The sequence below is a fragment of the Echeneis naucrates genome, chromosome 10, assembly GCF_900963305.1.
Source record: "Echeneis naucrates chromosome 10, fEcheNa1.1, whole genome shotgun sequence".
Classification (NCBI taxonomy): Eukaryota; Metazoa; Chordata; class Actinopteri; order Carangiformes; family Echeneidae; genus Echeneis; species Echeneis naucrates.
Genome location: NC_042520.1, coordinates 8,727,148 through 8,739,577, shown reverse-complemented (window position 1 = coordinate 8,739,577; position 12,430 = coordinate 8,727,148). Strand labels below are relative to the sequence as shown.

The window sequence follows — 12,430 nt, the reverse complement described above, 5'->3', positions numbered from 1 at the left end:
CTGCACTTAATGTGCTGTTTCAATTTATTATGATTAGAAACTAATGATATAATAAAAGTTGTTGACGACTGTGGAACAATATTTCCAGTATGAACTTTGTCAGTGGCTGCAGGCCTCTGGGAACATGTTGAAACAGTACTGGAAACGATTGAATGACAGTAAATGACCTGCCAAATAATGTGAAACACTCAGCACTTCACTCTCTTTGCTTGTTTTCCTGTTAGCCAAATACTGTACATTAACTTGACTTTAATCCTTCTTAACTTGTGTAAAAGCAGTTTCATTTCTACTGACTGTTAAACTACTGACGTTTTCCTAATTAATCACTTGTTTGCACAGTAAAAAATATAACCTCAATATTATACTTCTGATGATGAAGTAGCATTTTCAATTCTTTACTGTAATAGTACTTTTACTGCTACTACACGCTTAATAAATGTTTGCTAGTCAAACAATGTGAATCATTTATCAATGTTATTTGAAAATATATAATAAATACTCTTTCAACATTTACTTTTTTATGAAGACTTCATTTTCAAGCTGTTTTGTGAATGTAAATAGGAGCTACACCTTTCCTTGATGTTACAGTTTTCCTCTGCACTGGTTTGCACAGGTTGAACCATCTGCATTATTTTTTTATATCCCAACTCTAAATAGGTTTGAAATTGTTTATTTGCACCATCTTTATTGATGTTCAGTCTATTTTCTGTATTACACTTTATTGTGAAAGGTGAATATTTTAAAATAGGACAAGATTAATCATCAATTACTTCACAGAAAATTAGAAATATAACCTGTAACTCTTTTAGTTACTAAAGCATCATTTAAATTGTTAATTTTAAAAGTCAGGGCGATTCCTGTATGACCAGTCTTCTGGTTAATGGATAAAATGATCAACAAATGAACAACATTCATAATATTTTTACTTGCAGTGTTTGTGATCAGATTAGTAAAAGTGTAGAATAGACTGTATGAGTGTGACCATCAGTTTTTTACCGTCACAGTTGGTAGTTATAATTTTATCCTTATTGATTTTTAGTAATTACACAGCTCGGCCGGCAGAGGGCGCTGCCGGAGCCGGCTGCTCCGGAGGTGAAACGTCGGTGCCAGGGGTGAAAGGTCGTCCCAAACATGGCTGCTCCCCTGGATGACATGTTTTCCTTCTGCGTGGATCCCGGCAAAGTTGCCAGCAGCGTGGAAGTCAGATTTATAGACAACATCAAGGTGAGACGGAGGCGGTGGACTCGGACCGGGGGGGGGGGGCCGGGGAGCGGGGAGCGGGAGGAAGGAGCCTCCGGAGCCGGCCAGCTGCAGCCGCATGTCGGCTCTCAGTGAGCAGCAGAGCCGCAGCTGATGGATGAAGTGTCCGCCTGAAACCTCCTGATTCATTCGTGCAGTTTCACTGTTTCAGTGAAGACCTGCAGGGAAAACCGAGGTGCAGGGCAAAAGCTAAACATGTGTTAAAGATAAAGATAAATGTGAAGCCCGGCAGGATTTTATTATATTTCTGTTATTTGCCTGAAGGATCCACCTGCTTGGATTTACTGCAGTAAAGAGAGTCCAGGCTGTTTGTTAGTGGATCATCCTCAGTCAGCTCAACACAGTCACATAAAGTCTCTGAGCTGTCAAAGTTCCCACCTACACTTTAAAGTGCTTTTCTGGGGATGAAGGTTATGATTAAGAGTTTTGGCATTTGAAATCCTGCTGGACTGTGAACACCCACACTGATTTGTTTTTGTGTCTCGTGTGACAGGGTAAGGGCCTCTTCGCCAAAAGGAGCATCAAAAAGGGAGAGAGCATTTTCACTGAGCGGCCTCTCATCTGCGCTCAGTTCCTGTGGAATGCTTTGTATAAATATAAAGGTGAGATGTTTGTCCACACAAACAAACAAACACCGGCATGGTACACATTTTATACAGATACAGAGAGCTGCTGATACACAACACCGTCAGCAGGAATGAGACTGATCCTGCATGAATGATGAACTCAGTCTTTGTCTTTATAAGGTAATTTTTTATATTTTTTAATAGATTAAATTCAAATTAAATAAAGGACGGTTTAGTTGTTCTGCAGAGATCTGGGGTTGTTATAGAGAAACAGAAAGAGCTATAAAGGGCTGTGCATAAAATGGTCCAGGGAACTTAATTTAGTTCAGTGAAGTCCAGGCTTTGACCATTTTTTTGTATAGCTATCAAATAGCAGATAATCCACCGTAGCTACACACTCCTCACTTTATCCTGATCAATATGGCAGCCTGAACCTGGTCAGAGGTCAGGTCTGTTAGTGATCTGATCCGACAGGACCAGGAAGGAAGAACATCCATTCTTTTATCATCTTCAAGTTTCGCTTTTCCTGAAAATTTCACAGAGAGGCAGCTGTGTTTTTGTATTAAACAGAACATAAACAAAGGTGAGAGGTTGGGTATGAGAGTGAGTCTGAAACTTCTGCTCATCTTCTCGCAGCCTGTGAGTTCTGCCTGCGTGCTCTGGAAACTGCAGAGGAGAATGCACGGAGACTCAGCGGCATCCCTGGACTCAGCCTTCCTCACCCCGAGCTCTGCCGCGTCCGACAGGAGCTGCACCAGGCCTGCCCCCAGTGCCAGGTCAGTCCCATCACGAGCTGAGGAGCTGAAACGTCTTTTAACCTCTTTACATCTTCATCATTTAGAGGATGAAGAATCTTCTCGATCCATACGTTGTCATACAAGAAACTTAGTGATTTAAATGATCTCTTGTCAGGATGGACAACATGAGCAGAAGCCAGCATTGGTGTTATGGATCAATAAGAATTGAGAGCTCTGAATCCCTGGTGGTTTATTGGTATTTATGATGTTGCATAATTATGTCGGACACATACAAATAAAGTAACGATTTGGGTTGCCTGAAGCAATTGTCATAATAATATAGTGGATTCTGGAAGACATTTAAATAAGCAATATTGATATACAAAGAAATTACTCCAAACTCTATTGAATTAAAATAAACAAAAGATTATAGTTCACTAACTTGAAACTGCAAAAATAATGCTTTATTCTGTCTTCTCAGGAAAATATTAGATATTCTAAACAAACATTTTCCTAATTTATTTGCTCATTGTAATGCAGTGGTCTTTCCTGAAGTGTTCCTGGAGTCGTTGAAAATCCTTGAAAATACCCTCAATGTAGAAAGCTCATATAAAAGAATTCATATTCAGAATGTGTGCACGTTTGAAACAGTCCAACAAAAGGAACAAGAGGTCATACAGGTAATCTTCTGTGGATATCCAAATTACACTGTAGGTGCAAAGTGATAGATGTTTTTGTGCAGTCTGGAAAATGTTGTGACAGAGGATGAAGCTCCCTTTTTTTGTGTGTTTCTGCACCAATCTTTTACTTTTTACGTTTTACTTTTGATATAAACCTGTCTTCCTCTGCAGGTGATGTATTGTAGCAGTGAATGCCGACAAGCTGCAGCAGATCAGTACCATCGGGTTCTGTGTCTGGGTCCGTCCCAGGGAGATCCAGATCACCCCATCAACAAGCTCAAAGATGCATGGAGGTGAGGGAGCATTTCAGACAAACACAAACACACACACACACAAAGTGGTCGGTCTACACAGTCCAATATAACACCGCTGCCATAAATGATCCCCTGTACAATATTTAGTTTGTGCTGACCTTAAATTTATTACTGAGGTGAAAAGGTGGTTTATATTATATGCAGGGGTGTCTCTTATTCTTTTCTTCTTCCTAATTACTTCTAATTAAAATTAAATTAAAACATTTAACTACTTTTTCATTGTAAACATACACAAGGTCACTGAATTATTTTGGTAAATTTCCATGCACCTCAAAGAAGCTAATTTGTCTCCTCGTCAGGAGCATGCATTATCCTCCAGAGACCTCCAGCATCATGCTTATGGCCAGAATGGTGGCTGTGGTCAAACAGGTGAGTCACCGGTTACCTCCTAAGGTATTGGATAAAAACTCTTGAGGCTCAATTTGTTCTGTTTTGTATGCACTAATGTTGAAAGGTATCCAGGAAAAAACACAACAATATTAAAAACTGAACAAACACCTCGACGTAGAAGGATGGAACACGCTGTGTGTAATAGGATTTTTTTTTTTTTTTTTTATTGTCCACGCCCCATTGTTCCAGCATGTTGTAATCCAAAGTTTATGGTGCCAAACCTTGCTTGAAATGAACTGCAGTTTCTATTACAAATAATAAAGCTGGTTGTGAAAATAATTTTTGGAAGATAACTGTGAAGAGGATTTTTTTTTTTTTTTCTTTCCTCAGTAAGTAGATTCTTAAGCGCTGACCTTTTGCTTTGAAAACATGTCATGTGGCACCGAGTTTCAAGTAAAACAAACCAAGTAGATGCTGGCCTTCTTTTTAAAGGATACAAATATGCTCTGAACCTGCAGTTTATCACGTGTTGATACAAACAGGAATTCATTTTGTAAAAGTTTTCAGTTGACCCTGATTTTTAAATGACACTTTAGATCCTAAACATAAGGAGCAGAATATTTGGAAGGTGTAACAAAAATTATGACAGACTAACACCAAGATATGCCATAATAACCAAGTGACACCATTTTGATATTGGTTATGTTGTCCAGGCTAAAGATAAAGCGCACTGGCAGAAGCTGTTCTCTCACTTCTGCAGCCGGACAGCCAACGAAGAAGACGAGATTGCCCATAAGCTCCTGGGAGAGCAGTTCAGAGTGAGTTACCGTCATGTGATTTCTGTTGGAAAACGAAGTTGTTGAGGTGCAAAATGTGTCAAGTCTGGTGAGTTCAAAGACGGTATCATGCTCTGACCGTCGCAGTAATTCACAGGTCAACGAGCAGAGAATGATGGTCTCACTGTCCCCTGACACGTTTAACTCCCACCGAGGGGGCCGACGCTTATGCTGGGTGTTATGTAAAAGGTGATTTTGGTTTCTTTCACTTTGTGTCTGTAGGGGCAGCTGGCCTTGTTACAAAGCCTTTTTAAAGCAGCACTTTATGATGATCATCTCAGTTGGGTAAGTAGGTCTCAAATGCAGCCTACCTGTTTTCAGTCCACTAATTGTGATCGATTAAATTCATTTTCAACAAGTGCTGCACAGCTGCCAGTCATATCTGAGGCGGTTGCTCAGGGAAGCTAATTACAGCGTTGAAGAGCCGACAGTTCTCTGATTTCATTTGGATGGCTTAGCTGAGTCATTTTCTCCAGTAAAACATCAGGCATACTTTGGTTTCTGCCTCTCAAATGGGAAGATTTGCAATTTAAAACAAAACGCTTTTGCACAATAACATTATAAGCTGATCATTATGTGGACATTTGAATGAGACTTTTGTGCGGAGAATTTTCCATTATTTGACGAGCATTTAACTGTTGATTACCGAATAATGAAAAACAAATCTAGCAGACTGTCTTACAAGATAAATTTGCTCTCTTGATAGGTCTGCAAAGTGTTCTTTTTAGATTAATGAAAATAATTTCTTGACAACATCTGAATGTAAGGGCTTCAAAGGTGTTATGTCTAATCAGTTTAAACCCCCAAATTCTTCAATTTATAATTTAAACCCTCACGTGTCAGAAGCTTGTACTAACAAAAATCAATTTTTTTTTTCCTTTTAATAAAATGTGAAATTGAATTTCATTAATCATTCAATCAAATGATTAATAACCAGTTGTAGACTCATGGCATGTTGATTGACTATCCCTAAATATTCTTTGATAAGTGTAGCCCAGGTGAGGCTGTAGCTAATTGGGGCCTTTTAACTAAAATAAAGACTCTCCCCACATGGATCAGTACTTTTTTTTTTTTTTTTTCCTTGCAGTGGTTCGTTCCTGAGGGTTTCCGCTCTCTCTTCGCTCTGGTGGGAACCAACGGACAGGGCATTGGCACCAGGTAAACCTTCTCCTCTCTCATCTTTCACTTCAACTTGCTACTTTCTATCGATAAGCTGGAGGTCAGGCTGATCTCTGTTTTGTGCGTCTTGTTTTTGGTTCACGTACAGCTCACTGAGTCAGTGGGTTCATGCCTGTGATGCACTTGAGCTTTCTGCCCAGCAGAGGGAGCAGTTGGACTCCTTTATCGACCAGCTGTATAAGGACATTGAGAAAGGTCACACTTTTATCTGCTAGTTTATTTATTTATTTTGCCGAAACTAGACATATTTACAGTGAGCATGATATGCAGCTTGTGCTTAGATCTCAACAGGAGGTCCGGAAAGTGCATGATTTGTCTTTTGCCCTCTGTAGAAACGGGAGACTTTCTAAACTGTGAAGGCTCTGGACTTTTTCTGCTTCAAAGCTCGTGTAAGTGAAGATGATGTCCATGTCATGAGTGCTGTCACTTCAATCCAAAGATGTTTTCATGTTCAAGAGCCAGTCCAATGACCCGCCTTTTACCCCCCGTGTGTTGCCTCTTTGACTCCTGCAGGTAACCACAGCTGCATACCCAACGCAGAGGCTTCCTTTCCGGACAACAATTTCCTGCTTCACCTCAGTGCCCTCAGTGACATCAACCCAGGAGAGGTCAGCTGACACGTCTGGCTTTGGAGTGATAAATTCTGGCCCGGGATAGATGGGACAGAACATCCCTCTCTTGCTTTGTGTGCTCCCTTGTCAGGCAGTATTAGAAGGCTTAGACTCTGAGGATTGGAGAGGGTTTGTCAAGCTGTCAGAATGATTGAAAAGCCTTGCAACTGTGCAGAGTAATGCCACAGCAGCTGTGCTACTTTCGCAGCAAAGCACCCTTTTAAGACAGAAGCACTTGTAACATTTCACCAGTAGAGAGAGATGGAAGGACAGAGCAACTTTCCTGCATGATGGGGGGGCAGGGGTGAGGGCGCTTGAGAAATACACTGTTGAGACTTTCAGGCTCAGTAACTTCATGTTATTGATGTGCTTCTTCAGCCAGTTCAACAGTTTGTTTTCTTCAATTTTCAGGAGATCTGCATCAGTTACTTGGACTGCTGTCAGCGGGACAGAAGCCGCCACAGCAGGCACAAAATTCTACGGTAAATGTCCATTATCTGTCGGATGAATTGCTTGAATAGGGAATCGCATTATTGCAAATTCCAGGCAGGGATGTTTAAAGTCTGATGGCTACTGCTGAAGCTTGTGCTCCGATGCTGAGATCTAGGACAGTTTCTTTTACAATTCTCCAAGAATCATGAAGTTTTTAGTGCATCCTGTGATTTTGAGCCCTGAGAAGCTGAAGTTACACATCAGGTTGTGGTGTGAACATCCACCCCACCACCTTCTATCACACCATCGGAAAATTAATTGCACCAAGTATTAATTGGAGTATTAAGTATTGGCTTCCTCTCGTGAGCAGCACTAGATTTTCTCAACAGTGGGGTGTAAAATGCCTCTGATTAATTTAGCTCTCGTTAGAGGTGCAACAATGTGACTGGTGGAACATTTTCTTCCCAGGGAGAACTACCTGTTTGTCTGCTCGTGCCCAAAGTGCACCTCACAGATAGATGAGCTGGATGTGACATCAGAGGAGGAAGAGGAAGAAGGCGAGGCAGAAGGTGAAACGGAGGGGGATGAGATGGAGGATGAGATGACAGATGTCTGATGAGAGACGTGCCCATATTGTTCTCAGCCGTTCCCATTCCTACCACTTCGCTAAGCAACCATGAAGCCCAGAAGAATAATGGCCGATTGAAAACACGAGCTGCAATTTTACCAAAGCGGTCCAAATATGTGACTATCAACACTTTTCACAGATTCTTTATCCGTGTGTAGAGATCAGCTGCCGAAAGATTTTCCTTGAACAGGCGCATGTAGGAGGTGTTATACATTTATTGTTCCAATCTCTACTTAATCACACGGGGAATTTAACTACAGCAAAAAATTGTACACGTGTTGCGTTTCAACTTTCAGGGGTTTGGGATTCACATTCATGTTGGGTGAACATAATGCAATTCAAAACCATTTGATCCTCAGATTTGTGTATAAAGGACGTGCAGAGCTGTGTTGATTCTCTTTGGGGCCATTATGTCAATTGATCCATTGCATTATGGTCATTTTACTCATTCTCAATATATACTACATTGATAGAGCAACTTTAAAACTGTTGAAAGTCAGAACTTAATCCCATATGTTTTCAATGTGCATAAATTCATAGTCAAACAAAGCTCTTAGCATCCTCTGACTGCACTGTGCCAAACGTAAAAAAACAACAAACTATTTAGAAGAACGATTATTATGTCTCATTCTCTTGAACAAAGACAGGTAATTAAGCATAGGACAGTTATTTCTCAGGTGTTTTTTTTTGTTCTACTTGTGTTCTTTCCAAGACTATGCATACTGCGAAGAGGCATTTTATTTATAGTATATTGTAATTACAGTCCTGTCGTACGGGAGGCATCCAGCCAGTGAATTATAGTTTGATTTTCATACCATAATCTATGAGGTTAAGTAAAACCTTGCTTAATGTATTACAGAGACCTTGAGTGGAAAATTGCTTTGTCAGTAGCAGTTTGCCCTTTGTTGAGAACTGTATTTCAAACCACAGTTCCACATGAGTGAAATTGCTGCAGCTGCCCACGCATGAATCAATATTACAACAATGACCGTAATCACAAATCCCAATATTTTCACTTACTCAACATAGATTGGAAAAAATGTAAGAGCAATCCCAATTTTCTCATTTGGCATCCAACGCAGTGGCATATGAGAACATGGTTTTGGAAGTCTCCATTATAATTTAAATATAACAGCAGCAAACAGGAGCCCAGCAGTTGTTTTTACTACTCTGGCATAAACCATTGAAATTGGATGTCTGCGGAGTCGTTTATCTGGTTTACACACCTCCTGCCTTTTCTGCAGAAGATTGAACGTAAAATATTTGTTTAGTCATTGCATATTAACCACAGATCCTGCGTGCCCTGAACGAGGTTTCAGTCCTCACTAATCAAGAGGTTTTGTTTTTTGTTTTTTTTTTTTTATGGCTGCTTTTTGCCTGAGAGACAGCTAACATGTCACATACAGAGCTGACACTCTATTTCATATTCATACTGAATGAGTGAATTCAATGAGGTCTTGTTGGAAGTTAACATAAATAAATGCTGTGATGCAATGCATTTGAAAATTGTTCTGCCTACTCCATCTGCCCCCATCAAATAAATATTGAACTGAAGAGCTGCTGATTGCAGTTCACACTAATGGCAGTGAATGAGCGTGATCTTACAGTTATGTCCATGTCCATGAAAGGATGCACAGCAGGAGACTGGAACTCTGGAAACGTCCACCAGCTGACGGTCCCCATCGGTTGTTGTCTTCTAAAGTCGTGCCAGTGTCGCTACAGGAGCCTGTGGGTGCTGAGGTGACAGGGTGCTCCGGGGGTCAGGATCAGATAGACGTATCAATCGCAGAGACCGCCAACATCATGGTGCAGAGAGGTCAAAGCATCCATCCTGAGTGAAATGGGGCAGATTAAGAATTCATGGGTTTGTAACGTAGATGATGAAGCCCCTTGCTTCTGATTCAGTATGAATGAGAATATACACAGACATCTTGAAGACAGGAAGTGAGGAAAGTGTTGAAGGGCAGCAAAAAGGGAAGAGAGGGGAGCTTCATCAGAGGCAATTATTACTACAGAGAGAAAAAGTCCTTTATTCTGGCAAATATATGGAGCACTTCACGTGGATTTCAAAGACTACAATGATCAAAAAGCAGAATATGACTGTTATTACCATAATATGCAGCCCTATAAAGGACAGTTCCTGACTCCATTTGAGGAGATAAAAAGGTACCATTTTTTTTTTTTTTTAATGCTAATTTTATGTTCATTTTTACCTTTTACTTTTAAGGCTTGACTACACGCTGCTGTAGCAAAGGAATTTAAATCTAAACTCAGATTCCCATGCACTTTTGCTCCAAAATCTTTACAAAGCTGAATAAAAGAAAACATTTTCATCCTGGGGCTGTGGGTTGTCAAAGAAACTAATAATAACTGAACAAAATATGACTTGCTTCAATTTCATACATTTTACATGTCTCTGAATGCCATTGACCTCCATTCCTCAATTCATTCTAAAATAACTTTTTCCAATGAACTCTTGACTAAGAAATGGTGAGAATTAACTGCCACACTCTCATAGAACCCACGTTGATGTTTTCAAATGTCTTGAACAGGACTGTTTCACGATAACCTGGAGGAGAGGATGCTTTAATTATTATTTTTATTTAAAAGATAAGATAAACTTAATTTACTGTTGAGTTGTTTTACTACTTAATAAATAATTGACCATTTCTCCTCTATGAATCTCTATGAATTTTAAGTATCTTTAGTATTTATTAGATTAAATTCAATACAACTTTTTACAATTTCTTCCTTCTTTATTTTTGTCCTTTTATTTTCTGTAAAGTGATTTTATTTCATAAAGCTGCCCTCAAATTAATGGGTGCTGTATTTATACTATATATTTTTAACTAAAATTATATACTACCCAAAGGTAGAAAATTAACTTAAGAAAATAAGATACTTTAAATTTAAAAAGCTGGACATCTCTCTTGCGACTTTGCAGCAACCTGCTGTTAATTTATTCACTAGGGTTAAAGCGGAACTGCGTTGTTTATGGCTGCTAGCGCAAAAGTTGTCTAACTGTTTCACGTTGCATGCTCGAAGTGGGAAAACTATGAAATGGAGGCCGAAAACAGGCCCCATATGGAAACAATCTCCGAAAGACATTAGTGCTGTCCATGTTGCTTACCACAACGGAGACCACTGCAGCCTTAGAAGGTGACTTCAGAACTGAGGCAATGAACAACTACTTTGTGTGAGTTCAGATGACTTGATGTGAGGATGTGTGCACTTTAGCTCACCCAGCATAAAAACAAACATTTACAGTTTAAGAACACAAACGCAGAAGCTGAGCGAGCTGTTGGTTTTGATTGCTGTTTTGAGGTTTCTGTGGTTACGTTTTGTTCAAACATTTCTTTGGTTGAAATCAAACTGATACAAATTGCTGCACTGCACCTCTGCCATGTAGTCATCAGGGACACACTGAAGCACTGAAGGCTGCTCAATAACCTCACATTCATCTTCAGAAAAGGAATGTCTAAGACTATAATGCGGTTGCATTAATCTGAGCCAGTGGAACAAAACAAGGAGAAGTGAACTACATTTTCCAAAGAAGACTTGTGTGTTACAAATCTTACAAAAGGATCTATGGTTAAAATATATACAGTGTTTGTAACCATCTGATGGCAGTCACTCTGAGGTGGGTTTGTAAAGAGATTTTACCTTGCCTGGAGCAAAACGATTTGAAAAGAAGTACATTTTCAATGGTGACTTTATTTCTTTTTAACTTCTTTATCAACTACTTTTATTATTTTACCTTTCCAACATTATTTACATTTTTTCTCCTTACAACCACAACTGGCTTAGTGAATTTTAGCCATGGTTGGAGCTCCAGGAATGGCGATATGAGGCCATCAATCCACAACTTTTGTCTAGGAGGATGAGGCCCAGTATTGATCCTTAACTTTTTATTTTAGGAGGAGAGTGTTTCCACTTCCTCCGTGAAATCAGCACAATGTATTGCCACTATAACGGTAACGGTACGTCACGGTTCAGTATGAACCTTGGTTTTGAAATAACAGTTCGGTACAGAAAAATTAAAAGACAAACAAACAAACAAAAAACTGTAAGGGTTTTCAACTTCACATTAAAACTGCTCAATTAAAAAAAACAAAAAAAAAAAAAAACAAACATCTTTGGCTTTAGTATGCAAGTTGAAATAAACTTGAAAGTTGGTCTTCAAGCTCTGGCTTCTAAGTTGCCTTCGCCATATGAGCTGGCAGATGGCTCCGTGTGGCTCGTCTTTACTTATGTTAGACCGGGCCGATAGTTAGATTAATTGGATTAATTTACTCAAATTTGCTCGGGTAGCTCAAGCTCAGTGAGGCTCGACAACATACGGGGCTTTGCGATAGTGTTCCGTCACCTGGAGGAAACAAGGAGTGAGTGGCGAGCAGTTCCACTTTGCTTTAACACTGCAATATTTCTGGTACTCTCGGCTCACGGGTGTATTGGCACTCGTGATGTGTGGTTTGTGAACGATTTGTTCATTTTGAACTAATCTTTTGTATGACTCTGGAGTAACAAGTTCTTTTTTCCCTGGTCCACAGGCTCAGATTCATTCACCAACGGGTCTTTCGTTCATTATTCACGTGGTTACAGCAGTTACATGACCAATGCTGTTATTACTGGTGAGGAGAGCTATCTGACATTTCTAGCTGACGATACCAACTAATTTGCACCAAACAGTTCAATACCGTTACAACCCCAATCGTCACAAAGTTTTTCAAAGTCATCGACTTAATTGATCCGCTGAAATGTGCGGTTTTGAGTTTGTATCTAAACCGAGCGTCCCCTGCTTTACCCCATTTATCATGTGGCATTGCCAAACCCACTGGCGTGTGAGCTGTCATTTTG

At 39.9% G+C, this 12,430-nt stretch overlaps 1 protein-coding gene across 1 annotated transcript; it reads left to right on the top strand.

Annotated features, from left to right (window-relative positions):
* The first annotated feature begins 1,131 nt into the window (after positions 1-1,131).
* On the top strand, positions 1,132-9,104 carry smyd5 (SMYD family member 5). The gene is made up of 13 exons (XM_029512639.1): positions 1,132-1,224; positions 1,754-1,862; positions 2,463-2,602; positions 3,415-3,536; positions 3,857-3,926; positions 4,601-4,705; positions 4,946-5,008; positions 5,811-5,881; positions 5,991-6,097; positions 6,235-6,291; positions 6,416-6,510; positions 6,925-6,995; positions 7,414-9,104. The coding sequence occupies exons 1-13, from the start codon at positions 1,132-1,134 to the stop codon at positions 7,559-7,561; spliced, it is 1,251 nt and encodes a 416-aa protein (XP_029368499.1). The 3' UTR covers positions 7,562-9,104.
* The last annotated feature ends 3,326 nt before the right edge of the window (positions 9,105-12,430 follow it).